This window comes from Carassius gibelio, chromosome B7, assembly GCF_023724105.1.
Source record: "Carassius gibelio isolate Cgi1373 ecotype wild population from Czech Republic chromosome B7, carGib1.2-hapl.c, whole genome shotgun sequence".
Classification (NCBI taxonomy): domain Eukaryota; kingdom Metazoa; phylum Chordata; class Actinopteri; order Cypriniformes; family Cyprinidae; genus Carassius; species Carassius gibelio.
Window position 1 is genome coordinate 4,477,845 of NC_068402.1, and position 17,758 is coordinate 4,495,602.

The 17,758-nt window shown below is 37.0% G+C and overlaps 1 protein-coding gene across 3 annotated transcripts; it reads right to left on the reverse strand.

The window, feature by feature from the left end:
- Positions 1 to 374: 374 nt before the first annotated feature.
- On the reverse strand, positions 375 to 14,503 carry LOC127961306 (acetylcholine receptor subunit beta). 3 transcript variants are annotated; one of them, XM_052560361.1, is made up of 12 exons: positions 14,337 to 14,500; positions 12,891 to 13,016; positions 12,518 to 12,651; positions 10,810 to 10,854; positions 10,306 to 10,415; positions 8,649 to 8,757; positions 7,943 to 8,087; positions 7,574 to 7,759; positions 6,968 to 7,191; positions 5,842 to 6,017; positions 1,722 to 1,869; positions 375 to 1,542 (listed from the first exon to the last, which is right to left on the reverse strand). In XM_052560361.1, exons 3-12 carry the CDS (start codon positions 12,623 to 12,625, stop codon positions 1,402 to 1,404), a joined length of 1,392 nt encoding a protein of 463 aa, XP_052416321.1. In that variant the 5' UTR covers positions 12,626 to 12,651; positions 12,891 to 13,016; positions 14,337 to 14,500; the 3' UTR covers positions 375 to 1,401. The 3 variants fall into 3 exon arrangements, with proteins under 3 accessions (XP_052416321.1, XP_052416322.1, XP_052416320.1); XM_052560362.1 differs by lacking the exon at positions 14,337 to 14,500 and adding an exon at positions 13,313 to 13,339; XM_052560360.1 differs by lacking the exon at positions 12,891 to 13,016 and having other exon boundaries at positions 14,337 to 14,503.
- Between the last annotated feature and the right edge of the window lie 3,255 nt (positions 14,504 to 17,758).

Here is a 17,758-nt window from a genome sequence, read left to right on the forward strand (position 1 = left end):
CAGTGTAATATTAGTAATAACGATCATTGCAGTCTGCTGTTTATTGATTTAAAAGTCTGTAAGGCGAAATGCTTACAATAAGCACAAACAGCTGTAAATAAGCTTCAGATAAGTGCAATACAAGCCTGGTCTTCTCTTGTCAATATCTCACTCAAAACATCCCCGAAAACAGATTTCCTCAGAGTTAGGGGGCAGAGTAACTACTGTGCTATCTGGGTTTATTCAGCGTGTTCACTGGCTAATATACACACTTAGTCTTTAAGTGGGTTGATAAATCTCAAGGTTGTTAGAGATACTTTTATAAACCTTTTAAGCCTTATGCGAGTCATTCTGAATCTTCTCTTTTGTGTAAGTCAGTTCACATTAGGCAACGCTCAACAGCAAACTCAAAGTGTTTTTATTTTTAAGGGCAGTGTGGCTTTGACCACTGAACAGACTTCAGGTTAGATTGTTTCTGATTAGTGTTTTTGTAGAAGTAAACCTTGCCTCTCTGTTGTGAGATAAAGAAGACATCACTTTTTTAGAAAAATATACACCACCAATGAAGGTAAATGTGTTTTTCTGCATCTATACAGTTGTTCTCTCTGATAGAGTCTATATAGGTAAGAGGACATTAGCGTCCCAGGATGTAAAAGGTCTGTTTTGTAATCTCTGACAAAAAAGCAGATTTTCAGAACACACTCTTTACTCTTTATTCAGCACACAGAAGTTTCCTTAAAAAAGCGGTCACTATAATGACTAGAATAGCCTCCACACATCACACTGCAGTATCAGAGCAATTCCTTACACATTATTCATCAATGCAAATACACTACTGTTTAAAGGTTTGGGTTTTTGAAAAACTTCATGTATATACTCACCAAGGCTACATTTATTTGATGATGAATGCAGCGCAAAGAAAAAAAATAAATCTGAGCAGGTGAGCCAAACTGAGTTAATTTAAAAAAAAACAATAATGCATATGTGCAAAAACTGATTTAACTGGAACAATAAAGAAAGATATATTACAGTAACATTAAGTGATGCACACAACAATCTCGTAGGCAAAAACCAGAACAAAAACACTGATTTAAAATTCAAATGACTAATGAGTAAAACACAAAGTTAATGAGAAAGCCACTGTTGTACTGCTAATGGAAAAGCAAAAAGAGGAACTGCATAATTTAAAAATGGCAAAAAATGTATTATAATAACAAATCCCACTAAACTCTGTGATAGTAAAGCCATTTTTTACATCTATCCATTGCATTACAACAGAAATATTGTGTGAATGAATTGCTGTGCCCTTTGTGTTGCAGTAAAAGACCATACTCGTGCATAAATACACATCAGTGTTTAACCCTTCTCATGCCAGTGTTATTGAGTCGAAAAGTTTAGGACTAGAAAGAACAACTGTCAGATTTAGGGAAAGGGGTCAGTCGGTGTGGCATTGAAGCTGGCGTCAGCAAAAATGCCCAGTGTCCCGAGGGTGGTAAAAATCACAAAGATCCAGAGGAAGAGTCGATCAACCACCATGGCGACATACTGCCAGTCCTCCTTTAACTGAGGCAGATAGGAAGAGGAAACGAGAGTAGAGAAAGAAATAAAGGGAAAATGAAAAGATGAAGGTGATGGCAAATAGTGAAACCTAGGGAAAATAAAGATTTAGACAGAAGCAGGAAAAGTAACCTATAATTCTGGCACAGTTGGCTATAGTTATCTGTATTCAGTAAATCACTTACAGCCTCGTAATCTTTCTCTGCCTGCAGCTGCTCTGCGATGTACGTGATGGCCTCCACGGCTGCCTTGAGATCTGGAGGAAGGGTGAGGTAATGACTCGGGCCGTCAATGAACTTCCTCAGGTCGGTGCACGGTCCATCAGGCTGGTACCTGCACCACAGGGAATGGAGGAGGAATATCACTGTGCATTACAGCACTTTTATTAAATTCAGAATATGCTTTGCATTATTTTGTATGTGCACTGCTCAGAAGCATGCTCTATATAAACATGCAAACGCTTATGGGATTGCTTAACCAAGGCATTGCAAGGAATAGTGCATGTGCATGTCATTAGCAACACCAAGGTCATGGGTTTGATTCCCCCGGAAATGCATTAACTGTAAAAACATAAACCTTGAATGCAATGTACTGTATGTTGCTTTGGATAAAAGCATCTGCAAAATGCATAAATCTAATATGAATTTTAATGTTATCGTTTGTGGTAAAAAACTAGTTAATGTCCTCATACTAGTAAACTGTCTTTTTTATGTAGAAAACTGTTGTTTTCCATTTGAAGGATTTATTATTTTGTATTCCTGACATAAATTAATACATTTCTGCACCAGTTTTTTTTTTCAAAACAGTGGTCAAATATCAACTCTAGAATCTTTGATCTTTCTAATGATGCACAGTTTGTTCATTTCAAGTGTGATGTTTTAACATGTTGTGAAAGTGAAACAATAATTTGAGGCCACCAGCGATTTCTAAGATGATGAGGTCTCATTAATTAAATAATTAATTAATTTCTTAATGATAAATACTTGAGAAAAGAGTGCAAGTGTTTAAAACCTTTAAATGCATTAGGCTGTGCATCTTTCTTGCTGTGCGTGCACAACCAAATAATCAAAAATGTAAAAAAAATTCTCCAAATCCCTGCTTTCTCCACCCATGTAATCCTTCCAGTGTGCTGATGAAACGCTCATCACGGCTGATGTGTTGCATTCCTCTTTTGTGAATCTGTTAGCTAACATCTGTTTCATTATGAAGCCCCTCTTTCTCTTCATCCATTTTTCCTCTTCCCACCACCAGGGGTCAGTGTGACCCTTCAGTCCTCCCAGCTCTCGTGTCTACTTGTGTATTCAGGTGCAGATACAGGAGTTGATTGCAGGTAGTGTGTGGTTCCCCAGTGAGTTTCAGTGACCTGAGTGGAACCCCATTAGACTGAAACATACGTTAATGCCAGGATGAGAGAAGAGGCGAGCTTTAGCCCAGCTGAGGAGTGTGTGTTAACACATGTGCCTACATCTAGGACTTAAAACAGCATTAATATCATCACAGCAAATCAAAGTCTAAAACATATTGTTAAAATTAATTTAAGTTTTTTTCGTCCCTACAGTTAAGAGCCACAAGTTACCATCAGATGCATATTCAGAATGGCAAAGCTTCAATCTGTTTTACAGGTTTCTGGAGTCAGTGAACATAGTATTTTATCAGTCGTCCTGGGAAAACCATCACAGGATGATAAAACGAGACCTTTTAATAAATAATAAAGTTTGCAAGGTTCAAAGATATCCAGAGTTTATGGTCTTCAAAGGTGCTGGAAAGCATAGGTATATTTTGCATGAATTATTTTGTTTTCCAGAGTATGTCAAAGTAGTTATGGACAAAATCTACAGGAATTTTCCATGAATTGCATTGAAAGTAAATAGATTCATAATTGAATTTTCTATTCATCAAAGAATCCTGAATTCTTCAACACCGATAATAATAATAATACATGCTTCTTGGGAACCGAATCAGCATATTCAGATGATTTCTGAAAGATCATGTGATGCTGAAGATTGTATGAGATTTCAAATGTGCCATCACAGGAATAAACTGCATTTTGAAACATAATAAAACAGAAAAAAATGTTTTTTTTTTAATTGTAGTAATATTTCACACTAATACTTTTTTTCTAAACTTTTTTTTTTCTTTCTAATTAATGAATTAAATGCAGCCTTGACAAGCATTGTCTATCAAAATCGTTAAACGATCTTCCCTTTGAAAGGTGTGGGGTTGGTAAATGTCACATTTAAAATGCAAACTGTGGTTATATGTTGTTATATAGTTATATTTTACATATGTTGGGTCAGAATAAGTTAGATGGCAATAGTCAAAAGTCTTGCAAATGTGTTAAATGAATTAAACAAAAGGTCAATGGCATCCTCCGTTGGTCTTTTCTCCCTCTTCTGTACGTCAGCGAACACAGATGACTAATCAGGAAAGACTAATTTGACTAAAACATGGTGGCAATGACACGCTATAAAACCAATTATAAAGCAAGATACCGCTGCCTCATCGAATTTCTTCCTCATCTTCTCCTTCTCTCCTGTCTGTACATCTCCTCCCGTGTCTCTCGAGCCTGATGCAGGGCAGGTCTAATGTGTCAGAGCCAATTTGTGCTGATCGTTTTTATTTTAGTGATGATTTCTTCTTTTTTCCTCACTCCCCATACAAACACACACACATATATATATATATACCCCAGACGCACACAACTCGCTGAGAGAGAAATTCCCTGGTTGAGCTGATTTACAGTGTAGAAGAGAGAGCGTAAGGATTAATCAAACCCTAAGGCTTTTAACTGTGCTCACACGCATACAGTGGGCTCCACGACTATGAGACCAGCATCCAAAATGTCGCTATTTAGCATTTTTCTAATTAAACGGGCTACAGTTTTTCATCACAAAATATATTATCAGCAAAACAATTACAGTTCAAATTTTAATTAAAAGTTAACATGAATTTCAAAATATTGCTTTAAAGCAGCAGAACTTGCATGAACTCCACTAAAACCTAATCGAAACAAGACATTTTACCCTAAAAAAAGTATGTCACATGATCGATGCTACATAATTAGTTACAGTGGCATGCGGAAGTTGGGGAAACCCTTGCAGAAACTGTGAAAATGTGAAGAATATTCAAGAAATAAAACAGATCATACAAAATTCATGTTATTTTTTAATTAATTTAATACTGTCCCGAGTAAGTAACACTGAGGACAATTGAGGCGCTCAAACACATCTATTAAAAAAGGTTCAAACGTTCACTGATGCTCCAGAAAGAAACAAGATGTATTAGGAGTTTGAAGATCAATGTAAATTGTATTCATTTGTGTTCCGGGACACATACAAGCATCTTCTGTTGCTTACAAAGGGCAGAACTAAATGATAAATATATATATATATATATATATATATATATATATATATTTCAACAAAATGAGAAAAAATTGGCCATCTTCATCATGATCAAAAGTTTTCAACCCCCCAACTCTTAATGCATCTTGTTTCCTTCTGGAGCATCAGTGAATGTTTGAACCTTTTTTAATAGTTGTGTTTGAGCGCCTCAATTGTCCTCAGTGTGAAAAAAAAAATGGATCTCAAAATCATACAGTAACTCCTGGCAAGGGTTCAAATATGCAAAGATGCTTAAACCTGAATAATCTGCAGGCCCTGAAGGATTTTTCTGAAGAACAGTTCTCAGTTTAATTGTTCGGGACAAACAAGGGACTCATTAACACCAATCACAAAACAGAAAGACAGTCGAGGATCATCAGGTAACAGCACACAGTACTAAGAACCAAGGGTTCACAAACTTTTGAATGGGGTTGGTTTAATCATTCCAGCAATATTTTTTTGTGTTGTGGACTAAATGTAAACATCTTTTATGTACAATATCTTACTGAATAAAAAATAACATGCATTTAGTATGATCTCTCTTAAAATTATTCACATTTTCACAGATTCTGCAAGGGTTTCCCAAACTTTCACATGCCATTGTATGTGATGAGCAACCTAGAATCTGTGTGGAATGTAAAAGATAAAATTTTTACGTCCGACCATTCATTTTTTCCATAGTTCTAAAGCTGGTCCAGATTTAGATTTTGAATCCCAAACTTTCATTGTGGCATTTGACATGACTGGGGTCTTTAAACATGTCTCCAAAATAATCATAATAACATTACCAATCGGTGACTGAATACTTATTATTGTGTACCTGCGCCCAATCAGTTCTCTTCTCCCTTCTGTCCGAATTGACCCCTTTGACCTATGACCCCACTGATCTGTGACCTCCAGATAACCTGAGGAGCTCGCTCACCTGTGGGGTTTGGGGAAGAGGAAGTTGGTGTTGTTGGGCTTGCGGATGAAGTACTCATCGGCCACTCTGCTGATGGCTTGGATGTTCTCCTTTTTGGCAGGTTTCTCAAGAAAAAGAGGGGTCTCCACTTTGGGCCGCAGCATCCCCAGGTATGGAGGCAACATGTGGATGAAGATCTAGAAGAAATGTAAATTTACAATCGTATAAGTTCTACATTAAATGTCATATACTGTAATAACAGATGTTGATTCACTCAGAATAAGTGCTGTGTGTATGATTTTTCGAACTGTACGTTTGTTATTTGGCCAATTCTCTATTCACAGTGGAATAATACTTGTGTAAGCGAAACGGTAATTCTAGTGCACTTTATAGTCCTCGCTTCATCTGCATGACTTCACAAAGACTCTAAAAGAAAGAGACAGATTGCACTTGGCCAGCAAATCATCTTTCAGCCTTGCATCACACGTCTGTTTTCACGTGGCCTTGCTGTCATGAGGGAATATCCTGCAAACTGTACCCAATGTCAGTAAAGAAATGCTGATTTTTTATTATCATCTTTAGAAATGTTGCCCACTTGTGATTGGGTAGCTTGAAGCTGGTGTTAATAGAAGGTATAAATGGGTCACTGTGGTGATAATGAAGAGGCCATGGCTTTAATACGTTTAAATAATGTAGAGCTCACAGCCATTGATAAAGGTTAATTGTCTTAACACAATAGGCTGCTTTTTGGAAAGATGCTGTTATTTTGCTGTACAATCTCTTTGCTAAACTGAATTGTTGTCCATTTTGAACCATTAAGTATTTTTCATTTTCTATCATTTTTTCATAAGTTTTTATAATCGGCAGACGGGGATTTTTTTGGTGTGTCCGGCAATAAAAAGGAAATGCTATTGTCATTTTAACAATGTAGCTGTCAATTTGTTGAAAGCTGCTGACTCCACATAATTTTCACAAAAGGATGTGTATCTCTTTACAAAAGCAGAGTGACTGTGTTTTGCCAATGCTTATTTATTCTCAACCCAAAAAACCAAATCCACCCCACAGAAAGGACTGTATTCATCAAGCATAATTCCAGTTTGTAGCAAGCAAGATCATATGCTACTGTATATTATATTTTTGTACTGACCTTGCGCACCCAGAGGGGCATTTGGTGTGTGTTGGGGGAGCGATGGTGAAGGTTGAGCACCACTACGCTGAGGATGACAGAAAAGGTGACCAGGATCATGGTGAACATCAAGTAGTTGACAATAATGGGAACACCCAGAGATGTTTCTGGGACTTTGTTGGCAAGCAGAAGCAGGAAGACAGTTAAAGTCAGCAGTACGTTGATGGAAAGACCCATCTTCTCCCCTGAAAGGGAAAAAAGAGCTCTTCTTGATCTATTCATGCATACACTTACATAGTTTTAATGTGTTTTTTTGGGGGGGATTAGGTTAACTGTACAATATATAATGGACTTAATAGAACAGAATGCATAAGCTGTGCAATTAGCTTGTACTAATGATCCCTTCATGATTTGTTCCTCTTTTAACTGGTAGAATTACAAGACTGAAAGACTGTTTAACTGTGCAGGTATAAAATGATGGAAAATAATAAGACATTCATTAGTTCAAGGTCAATAAAACCCAAATCGAATGAAATGGCCATTTGTATTGACGTTCATTCATTTTCTGTGCATAAGAGGACTTGATTGATTTAACCATTAGTAACAGATCCTGGCATAGGTTTTTACCCGCATCAGGTGGCAAGTAGAAGTTAAAAATGGCGATGATGGTGATGAGGATACAGGGCAGGATGATGTTAAACACGTAATACATGGGCTTCCTCTCGATGATCAGGTAGAAGGTGATGTCCTCATACAGGTCCTCTCGCACATTCTTCCTAGAAACCCTGTGACGAATATGCCATTCTCCACTCTCTGGGATGAGAGACCAGAAAAACTGCACCATTGTCATTTTGAGTGAATTTAAGCAGTCTAATACAATGGGCAATTTTTTTAAATGTAACAGTTTGATGTAAAATATCGCATTTAAAGCATTGCATGCATTTCTAGGTGTCTGATATCTTAATGATCATGAATGTGAAGGGGTAGTGCCATTACCACTAAAGCCTGTGTCATAGACAATCTCCCGGATTTCATTTCCTCTCTTATCAAGGCCATGCTGCAGATCCACTTCTGAGGAATCATATGTATATGAGCGGAAAACCATGGTGCAATTTTGCCAGTCGAAAGGAAAGTATGTCACCTGCAGATGGAGAAAAAGGTCCCGTCAGTGTGTGCGCTTGTCTGATGAGCATCTTTCCTCTCAGATCTTCCTTTAATCATCTCTCTTTCTACTTTTCACACATGCAAAGACCAGACGGAACATCAAACGCAGCCAAACTAGAGCGAGGCCAAACAAAAGCAGCAATCCAAATGAGGAGGGGGAAAAAGTTCACAAAACAAGTACAAACGAATCAGACGGAACGGAAGAGATCCTTACTTATATGAGGTAAAGCAGACTTTGTCAACAAGAAATTCTCCCCAGCAGTGTCCTACAGTAATATATTCAGTGCAGTAGTTGTGCTGAGTATAAACACTAGCGATTTAATGCATGATTGAACTTCTCATGATTTTCCACTTCAATACAGTATTTAAATGTCTCATCCATAACGGACTCTTATTGCTAAAGTATTTACAGAAAGGTGCTGAACATTCATCAACAAGAACAATACAGAAAAAAAATGAGTGATCAAAACAAAACATTAAAGCATTGATGATAGGGGAACCCATAAAATTAAAACACATATTGCATTGCAGAATTTACCTTGACCCCGCAGGAACTCTTGTAAAGTGCTGGTGGGGTCCACGTCACACGGCCGTTACTGTAAGCCTGCACATGGACCTGTAGAGCTACACCAAACACGCCATCATTGCTGCTCACACACACACACACACAAAGGTTTTTAATCCAGGTAGACTTGTATATCATTTCCAAAAATGTAAACCTTTAAATTAATGCAATTTAGATGGTTACACTGTTGCTTTTCCCCCTGAAAGTCCAAAAGTGTCCACACTGACAAACTAAGAAAAATAAAAAAATATGCATATGTGCTTTATAAGTACTAAACAGACCATATGTTAATAATAGGCATGCTAATAAGCAATTAGTTACCGTAATAGTGAGAATTGGTCCCTATACTAAATTGTTACCATAATTTACAATGTAAAGTCTTGTATTAAATTAAAAACATGCATCATATTCCACTCCATAATGTTCAAATGTTCATGCTCAAATGGAGTCTGTAACTAAACTAAACATAAACTGCACATTCAACAATACTGGCATGTTTTCTATCAGTATGAACAGTTTGGACAGATTGGAATCACTTTAAAAAAAATCCTGAAACTGACTGCAGATTGTAGCTTTGTCATCACTGCTGAACCATTATTATTAGATATTGAACACTCATCATCACTGATTATTTGGCTCTAGTTTAATGCACTCATCATGGACTCTGCGTTATGTCTTCGAGAACAATATGAGCTTCTTAAGACGCCTGTGAGGTGCTGAATGCATTGGATGTTTCTCTGTGTGCTGATAGCATGCAATTTTAAGAACATTACTGAGTAGACCAGAGTACTTAAAGGGATAGCTTGCAAAAAAATAAATAAAAAAAATATCACGGAAAGTCATTGTACTGGCACATATTTAAATTTAGGGTCTCAGGTGCTGGGAAATGCCATTGGCTCTTTATCATCTTGTAATGTGTATGATTTACACGCTTGAATTCCCACACGTTCCTGACACAAAGCTTTTATATGACTCGGGACACAGTGTACAAAGTGTATGGACTTCTTCTTTATTCTGTCCTTTCAGGAGCTTGGCAGCCTCTAATCGTTGTTAACTTGGAGTTACTGACACTGTCAAATTATGTTATTTTATCACATCTTGAATGGTTGTTTCACAATAGGTTAGAGTAATACCTACAATTCTGATACTGTAGATCAACCATTTGAGCCCTAAACCATACAGCACTGGTTTATAATCCTCACAGGACACAAACCAGGCCTTTAAAACGTCCTATCTATTACAGTAATGGTGCTGTGGGACTTGAAGATGTCCCTCATTGAACAGTGTGTGTGTGTGTGTGTGTGTGAGTGTGTGTGTAGGAGTTAACGCAGCACCAGCAAGGCTGCTAGAGGACAGCAGTGTTGTTTAATTGGCTATAAAGCAGAGATGAATGAAGGAGGGAGGATATTTACACCAGCAGTGATGGGGGTCTACCTGGACATTACAGTGAAAGTGTGTGAGAAAGGAAAGCAGACTTCTCTTGACAAGCTTCACAAAAGCTTTGATGATTTCTGTTATTTCTGCTGTTCTAGCAGAAACTCAGCAAAGGCTCTCTAAGATAATGTGCCCCACACTCATAGGCTCTTTGAGATAATATGCGAAGCAACACACACACACAAACACAACTCACTTATTGATGAGAACAATATCAGGAAGCCACACTTTTCCAGACGGGATACGCAACACATCAATTCCCCCAAACTCTTTTGGGTTCCAGGAGAAGCGATAATCGTTCCACTCCTGCAAGAGCACAAAAAGGTGTGTGTGTGTGTGTGTGTGTATCCGTGTGCCGATAAATGAAGGTCATCGTAGAAGTTCATCACTTAATCAAATGATTTCAAATAATCTGACTTGTGTCATTAATTATACCAAATGCAATATCTCTGCACATTTGTTCATTCATATTATCAACAGGATTTGCATAATTTTTCATTTTGCATTCAAAGTTACTGTATATTGATCCTAGTTCTTATTGCCAAAGTTCGTCTTGTGTGGTAATTTCAGCGCAGGAAATTGTGATGATAGATGAACTTTTCCTCAATGCAAATAAAGCTTTATAAATTTGAACTGTGCTCAAGACGTTATTTCTCAAAATGACACACGGGAGCCAGAAGAAGAAATTGTGCTGACTTACCAAGTTCATAATAACAATAGTGTTCATCTCCTCATCTTTCATGTTCTAGAACACAAAAAGCATGAAAATAAAAAAACTAATAAAAAGTTCATTAACTTAAGAATGGACATCTGTGAATTAGTGTTCCTGTGGCTCAGTGGTAGAGCATTGCATTAGCAGTGCAAGGTTGTGGGTTCGATTCCCAGGGAACATGTTAGGTAAAAACTGTTAGCCTGAATGCACTTTAAGTCGCTTTGGATAAAAGCGTCTGCTAAATGCATCAATTTCATTTTAAATTTAATTTGGCCACAGCATGATTGCAAGTGTGATGTTTCTTTCATACAACTGTTCAATAAATGAGAAGTCATGTATTGAGTAACTAGCTTTTAGACACAGTATGGAGAAGTATTTAGTTTATATTTACTCCACCTATAAGAACAGCTGCAAAGAAATATCAGCAATCTGGACATTACAGAACCATAAAATGAACTTCAGGATGCAACATCTTCAAGTAATTTCAGCACTACGCTATTTTGGGTAAGTTACATCATATACAACATTTTAGAGGAGTCTATGTAACAATTAGGTTGAAAATGAAATGGCTCCACCTCCATAATGAATGTAAACAACACAGTAACTACCAAACACTATATTATACTAGGAATGTATTTTGTTTTTCTTGACAGCTGATGAAAAACAAGAGCGTATCTATGAAGAAGGATCCCCAAATTCTCTGCATCTGATGTTAGTTTAGAGTCAAGACAAATAATGGGAACCCTGGCTGCAATGAGAGAAGGGGGTGATGGGGTATGATTAGAAGACATGGGAAAGACCTGCTCAGATCAGTACACAGTCCTCAATGCTATTTAAAACTAGTGTAGGAATGTCAGCTGTCCCAGTACAGAGCACACACATTTGGGGGATGGTACCACCGTACCACTCATACAGTCATTGTATATACATTTTATATGATTAATATACATTTAATGATTTCAGTGTGTGGATAGCAGGCTGAATACAGTTATTTGGGATGATACATTAATGCCGTTTCATTATGTATCTGGTTTCGGACAAACACTTGATTGCTCGAGCAAAATCCATGTGAAATCACTTTTTATAAGCCTGTAGAAAAGGTCATGTTCCTTTTTATTCAGAGCAATGAAAAGACCTTGATTATAAACTAACTCGGAGACATTTGCGAAGACACAAATCTGTGTGTGCACTGTTACCCGAGAGCTGGTTATTAAAGCCCTGTTTTAGGAAGTGAAGGATACCATGAGCTGATTCACATACCAATGCCACACACTGAACAGCTGAACCTACGTCAGACTTGGTTCAAACTAGCTTTTAATTATGGGCCGACAAAGAAACTGAAGCAGTTTTTTCTTCTGCAAATTTAACCTAAATAATTAATAGCATTTCATAAGGGGCATGACTCCCATGTTTTTTGACTCCCTCTTTAAGAATCACAGCATTACACACTGAGACACAATGGGTTATTTTGCAGTCAGCGAATCATAACATTTTTGCCCCTAATAACATTAATAATGATGCAAATAAAACATAAATGTCAAGTCAGACTTATTTTTATAGCTCTTTCCACAATACACATCACGCTGTGTTGTTAAAGATGAAATACACTTTAATAAAATAATAACTGAATATTAATATTAATGGAATGTGCCTTTTAAACTACATACAGTAACTATGTGTGTTTGTATGTTCGTACCAGGCTGAGAAATGATGAGAGGGTCATGCCTATCCTCACAACGACCCTTTCCTCTGGGCTCCGTGCGGGACGCACTTTAACATTGTATGAAGAAAACAGTTTCTTCATCAGCCGATTTTCTGCTTCTGATGCATCTGGAAAAGATGTTGTTGTGTTTCTGAGAAAGAAAAGATGACTACAGAAGCACAACTCTCTCCCACCCTTCAATCTTAAGAGTCTGGGTTAAAGCCCAGAAAGTCTTGTGTAGGGGGAAATCGTTGAATACAGCTCTGTGCAATGATGGATGGATGGATGGATCTAAAAATCTGAGGCTCGGGGTGTTCTTAGACCTGCATCATGCACAGTTTTGAGGGTGACTGTTTACTCCACTCACCCGGCCATCGCTGATGTTTTTATGCATCACGTCTGCCGTTTTTTCCCCGCAGCTTTTGAAGGTTAGCCGCATCTATAAGCGGCCTTCTAGGGGTGCCACATTCATCAAGTCTCGCCAGCTCGAGCCCTCCAGAATACAAACTGACAGTTACAAACGACACGCATCACCCCATGCGCCACCTTCATTACCAACCAACGGCTGCTGATTTGAGCATATGTACACATTTACAGCAATTTTACTGTTTTGACCGTCTTTTCTTGTGAGTTATAACTTTAAGTGGCTTTAACTCCAAGAAACCCCAATCCTGTATTCCAATTTTAAGAGACAGTATCATGGGAGAAACTATAGGGAAATTAGAAATCTTATTTATTAATTTTTTTTTTCGTATGAGCATTTAAACGTTGAAATAAATGAGGCCTTACATTGAGTATGCCATCTGCTGCTCAACAGTCCCACTGAAAGCTTCCCTAAAAAATTACCACAATTAACCTCCCGGAAACACCTTTAAATCAACTTTTAATATAAAGAGTTCCTGATGACAGTATGACTTGAGGTTAATTTACTGTTTTCCCATGGGTACTTGTAAAAACTACTCTTTAGGAAATGTCCCTTTTATGTTACATCAGTTTGGTACCATTTTTACAGGTGGTAAATTCTTTTGACTGACTCGTCCTATCATACTTTCTGTCCTATGCTTCCTTTCACACAGTCATTAAAGTATACTTCATTCACACCATTATTGTGACACACCATGGTAACATTTGGTTCAGTCAACCAAATAGTAAACAATGGCAGATGCATGTTTCAAATCAATCTTAGGGTTTTTTAATTAAAAATACTTCAGAGCTATAATGTATGCTAAGAACACCATATACACGAAGTATGGCTTTACATTAATGACTGTAATATCTATCCAAAGTGTGATTAATAAATATATGGCACTCTCATGAGGTTTTGTGCCAATTCCTAATGTAGATTTATGGAAGATTTAATAATTTCACAGTAATCTCAAAATATGGCTGTTATTTGACCTTTCCCCACTGTGGTGAGTTACAGTAATTTAGCCTCTGTCATGGTAAGACCTCTGTTTATCATACAGTATAGCATACTGTAAAATAACGCCCTGGGATTATCTATTAAAATGAATGAAAAGATATGCAAATTACAGTCTTAAAGCTTACTAGTAGTGAGGAAGATAGATTTAGATTTTGTGAATTGAGTAAAAATGTTGTGGAATAATGTTAAAATAATATTTTTTTATGCATTGTTTGGAGAGCTATACTAAAATTCACAACTGATTTACTATCAGCTAATCATATCAGATCACAAAAAAATAAAAAAATAAAAAATAATAATATGAAATCAGATCACGCGTGACGTTACTGTAAAGTTTACCGCGCGTTCACACGTGCGCGGCTGCGCGCAATTTTGGAAACCTAAACTTACCTGCTATTGCGCTCAGGCCACAGAGGCAGCAGGTGAAAATAAACCAGTTCTCCGCCTTCATGGCGATTAACCTAATAAAATCACGGTAATATCTTCATAGAAAGTAAACGTGCGGGTATATCCGTTTCTGTTCCAGCACACACAGCTGGCGAGAATTCAGACAGCTGTCACTGAGCTCGGATTACAGACACGACGCACGCGGCTGTGCGCGCACACACTCTTGAGTTCACGCGCCTAAAATAAACTTCGTCTAACATTATTCCCTCACATATCTTAAAAAATAATTAATGTTTCATATACTTGAAATAAGTATGGCCGAATATATTTAATTTAAAATGGAGTAAAACGGTAGTAGCCTACTGTGAAAAAATATTATAATTTTAAATAACTAAGCACCAAATCAGCATATAAGAATGATTTCAGAAGGGAAGCTGAAAATTTAGCTTTGGCACCACAATAATATTACAATACAATACAATACAATAAATAAATAAATAAATAAAAAACACCAGTTGTCTAAAATGCTATAATACTTCAAAATAATTACTGTTTATCGAATAAATGCAGCCTTGGTGAGTTTAAGAGACTTATTTCATAAACACTATACTTGCAGTAGGCCTATATATACCTATACATTTAATTTCATATTTTAATTTATAACTTAATTTGTAACAATATTTTTTTTCATCAATACTTTTTGTCAAAAAACATGATCATATCTACAACTTTCAGCAGTTGCATGGGATTTCTGAAAATTTTAACGAATTTATGCCAATTTGGATGCAGAATCTGTGGAATTAAAGACTTTAAACATATATTTTTTTTGTATGATAACCACTACTGTGCTGTTTTTGCAGTGTACCAATGACATAAGGTAAAGGGCCTGCATTTTATCACAAATCCCTTTCTAGAGACTAAAAGAGCTCATGCTTGGTACATGTAAATGTAAATTTGATCCCATATGACATTTGACTTTCTAAAAGCACCCACTGACACATTCAAAATCATGGACATTTCAAACTATTTCCTGCATCCCACAAAAGAGGCAGAATGCCCATGTCGACCCACATTGAGCTCATCACTGAGAGTCTTCCCCCAATGTGCTTTTTAAATAAGGCAAAGTGTATGATGTGTTTGAAACCACGCCAGCATATTTATACAGTTCTGGGGTGCTTTTGGCTCAAGAGGAGTAGTATTAATGTGCAGTACTTTTATGTAATTCACCAGAGCTGTTAAAATGAATTATGCAGCTTTATCCCACCAATTAGATTAAAGGATTAGATTTATTCTGCTGCTCGAGTGTTGACACTTTGATGGGCCTTTAGAAATCAGAGGGCAGGAGATTGCTGAAGATTTTTTCCACACAGTTAGCGGGATAAAAGATGGAAATCGCTCTTTAGCGAAGCCTGCTTTTGCGTGGGACCAAAACAAAAGTCTCCAAAATGTCTCCTGTTCATCTTCACTTGAGCACTCCGGTCGAGCCGTGCTGTGCTTAAGTAATGGCGACGGCCCACCACATTCACTGTTTGGTCCCCAGCCAATTTAATCATTATAGAAGTCAACTTAACAACCCATAACTAATGCTGACTCGCCTGTAAAATTCAATTGAGACGACAAACTCTGGCACTCACCTGAGCGCCAATTAAAATGCTTTACTTTAAATAAGGGCTTTGAATGATACATGTGAATGGCTTTTTTGTCATGACAACTCTCAAAGTGATTGGCATGGTAATGTACATAACAGTGTTAATGTATTTGGTCTAGATTTGGTCGGAATAGATTTGCAGAGTAAATACCAAGACTTGGTAATGCCAATACATCAATAACATGCTGCGGTAAGCATGCAAGAAATATTGCTGCTTAAAATAAAACATACATGAAATAAACCCTATAGTATACATGAATCACCTCAGATCAAATACAGGTGGAGCTGGGGAAGAGGAAGGGTTTCTGAAGCAAGCTGCACTGCTACGCCAAGCTCTAGTCATATATTTGAATATTGAGCAGCGAGCTCATTGGCTACCAATACAAGAGAGAACCAATCAACTGTGCCCTGTGATAATGATGTCATTTTTTTCAGATTGAGTTAGACCTAACTCTGTATTTGTCACAGACTTACCAGAAGAATGTAAAACAAATCACACTTTGGTTTTATAATCATACAAATATATTAGTTTTATTCAATAATATGTCTTCCATAGACTTATAGAAATAGATACAGATTCTATTGCAAATGCAGGGCTTAGAGTGTATGCAGAATAGAGTATTAAGAGTAACAGTGAGTTAATAAATACTAAACAGGAATCATCCTCCTCATCATTTTTTTTCATTTACATTTTTAATGTGTCCAGTAAATATTGGTTCATGCATGACTGTATTGTGTTGTTCTTTCAGATGTGCCATTTCCATCCAAGTTGTCCAGTTTATGTCTTTTCGTCTTGTGACATGGGGAAACCAAAGTTTGAGGGATTCTGTTCAGACTGTCCCGGTGGTTATTGGTTTCTGTAGCTATAAAAATTAAAAATAGTGTCATCGTGGCTTTGACTGGAAGACCTTTGCTTTGTCTTGGATTGGAAGACAAGAAAAAAAAGTAATATGGTTTAGTTTCCTTTCTTTTGGAAGACTCAGTTACAATAAATTGGATAATCCATGCAGAACATACAAAAATTATGGAATTCTTCTGATATAAAGCAGACTTTCATTGTCCAAAAGCAAATATTTTTAGTATCCACACAGTTTAGTGTGTACATTTTGTGTGTTACGTCGACAGCAACTAACCAGTAGTCAGTTTTGCCGCAGTAGATTCCCATCAGTGTCCATTGAGGATAAAAGATCATGACCTCTGTTGTCTGGTAGAGCAGGGATCAATGTTCATGACACAGACCAAGAGTTCTGGCCTATCGATCTTCATCACTAGTTGTGTTTTTGATCTTCCCAAAGTCTTCCCAAAGCACAGTAAGCTAAACTGTGTTCAATGGCAACTCATATCCACAGTTTCACCATTTTATACCAAAAAAAGCAACAAAACAAAAAAAACGAACAACAACAGACATGACATAAGTGACACAAAAACTGCACCCACCCACATTTTAGACAGTAAAAACAGTTAACATTGGTTCATGTTTAAAAGCTTCACGTGATTATGACCGCAAAATCAGCAGAAATGGGACAAAGAGAGACTCGATTTAAATTTTGGCCATTCAGTAAATAAATAATGATAAAAAAATGATGTCTTATATCCTGTGAGATGGGGAAGCCAAAGTTTGAGTGATTCTGTTGAGTTTTACAGTTTAGACAGTAGAACTGGTTAAAAATAAAGTTAAAATCAGTTTATGTTTCATATGATAAAAGTGTCTGAAGAGACAGAACAAGATGGGACTGGAGCCACTTATATTTAAACTTTGGCCATTCACAGATAACAA

Bases quoted from the DNA above. Each gene is read 5' to 3' on its own strand.
- LOC127961306 (XM_052560360.1), bottom strand. From the start codon at position 14,397: ATGAAGGCGGAGAACTGGTTTATTTTCACCTGCTGCCTCTGTGGCCTG. The intron at 10,855-12,517 runs GTACGAACATAC...TTTGTGTTCTAG, and splicing joins TCTCATCATTTCTCAGCCTG to AACATGAAAGATGAGGAGAT. The intron at 10,416-10,809 runs GTAAGTCAGCAC...GTGCTCTTGCAG, and splicing joins CTATTGTTATTATGAACTTG to GAGTGGAACGATTATCGCTT.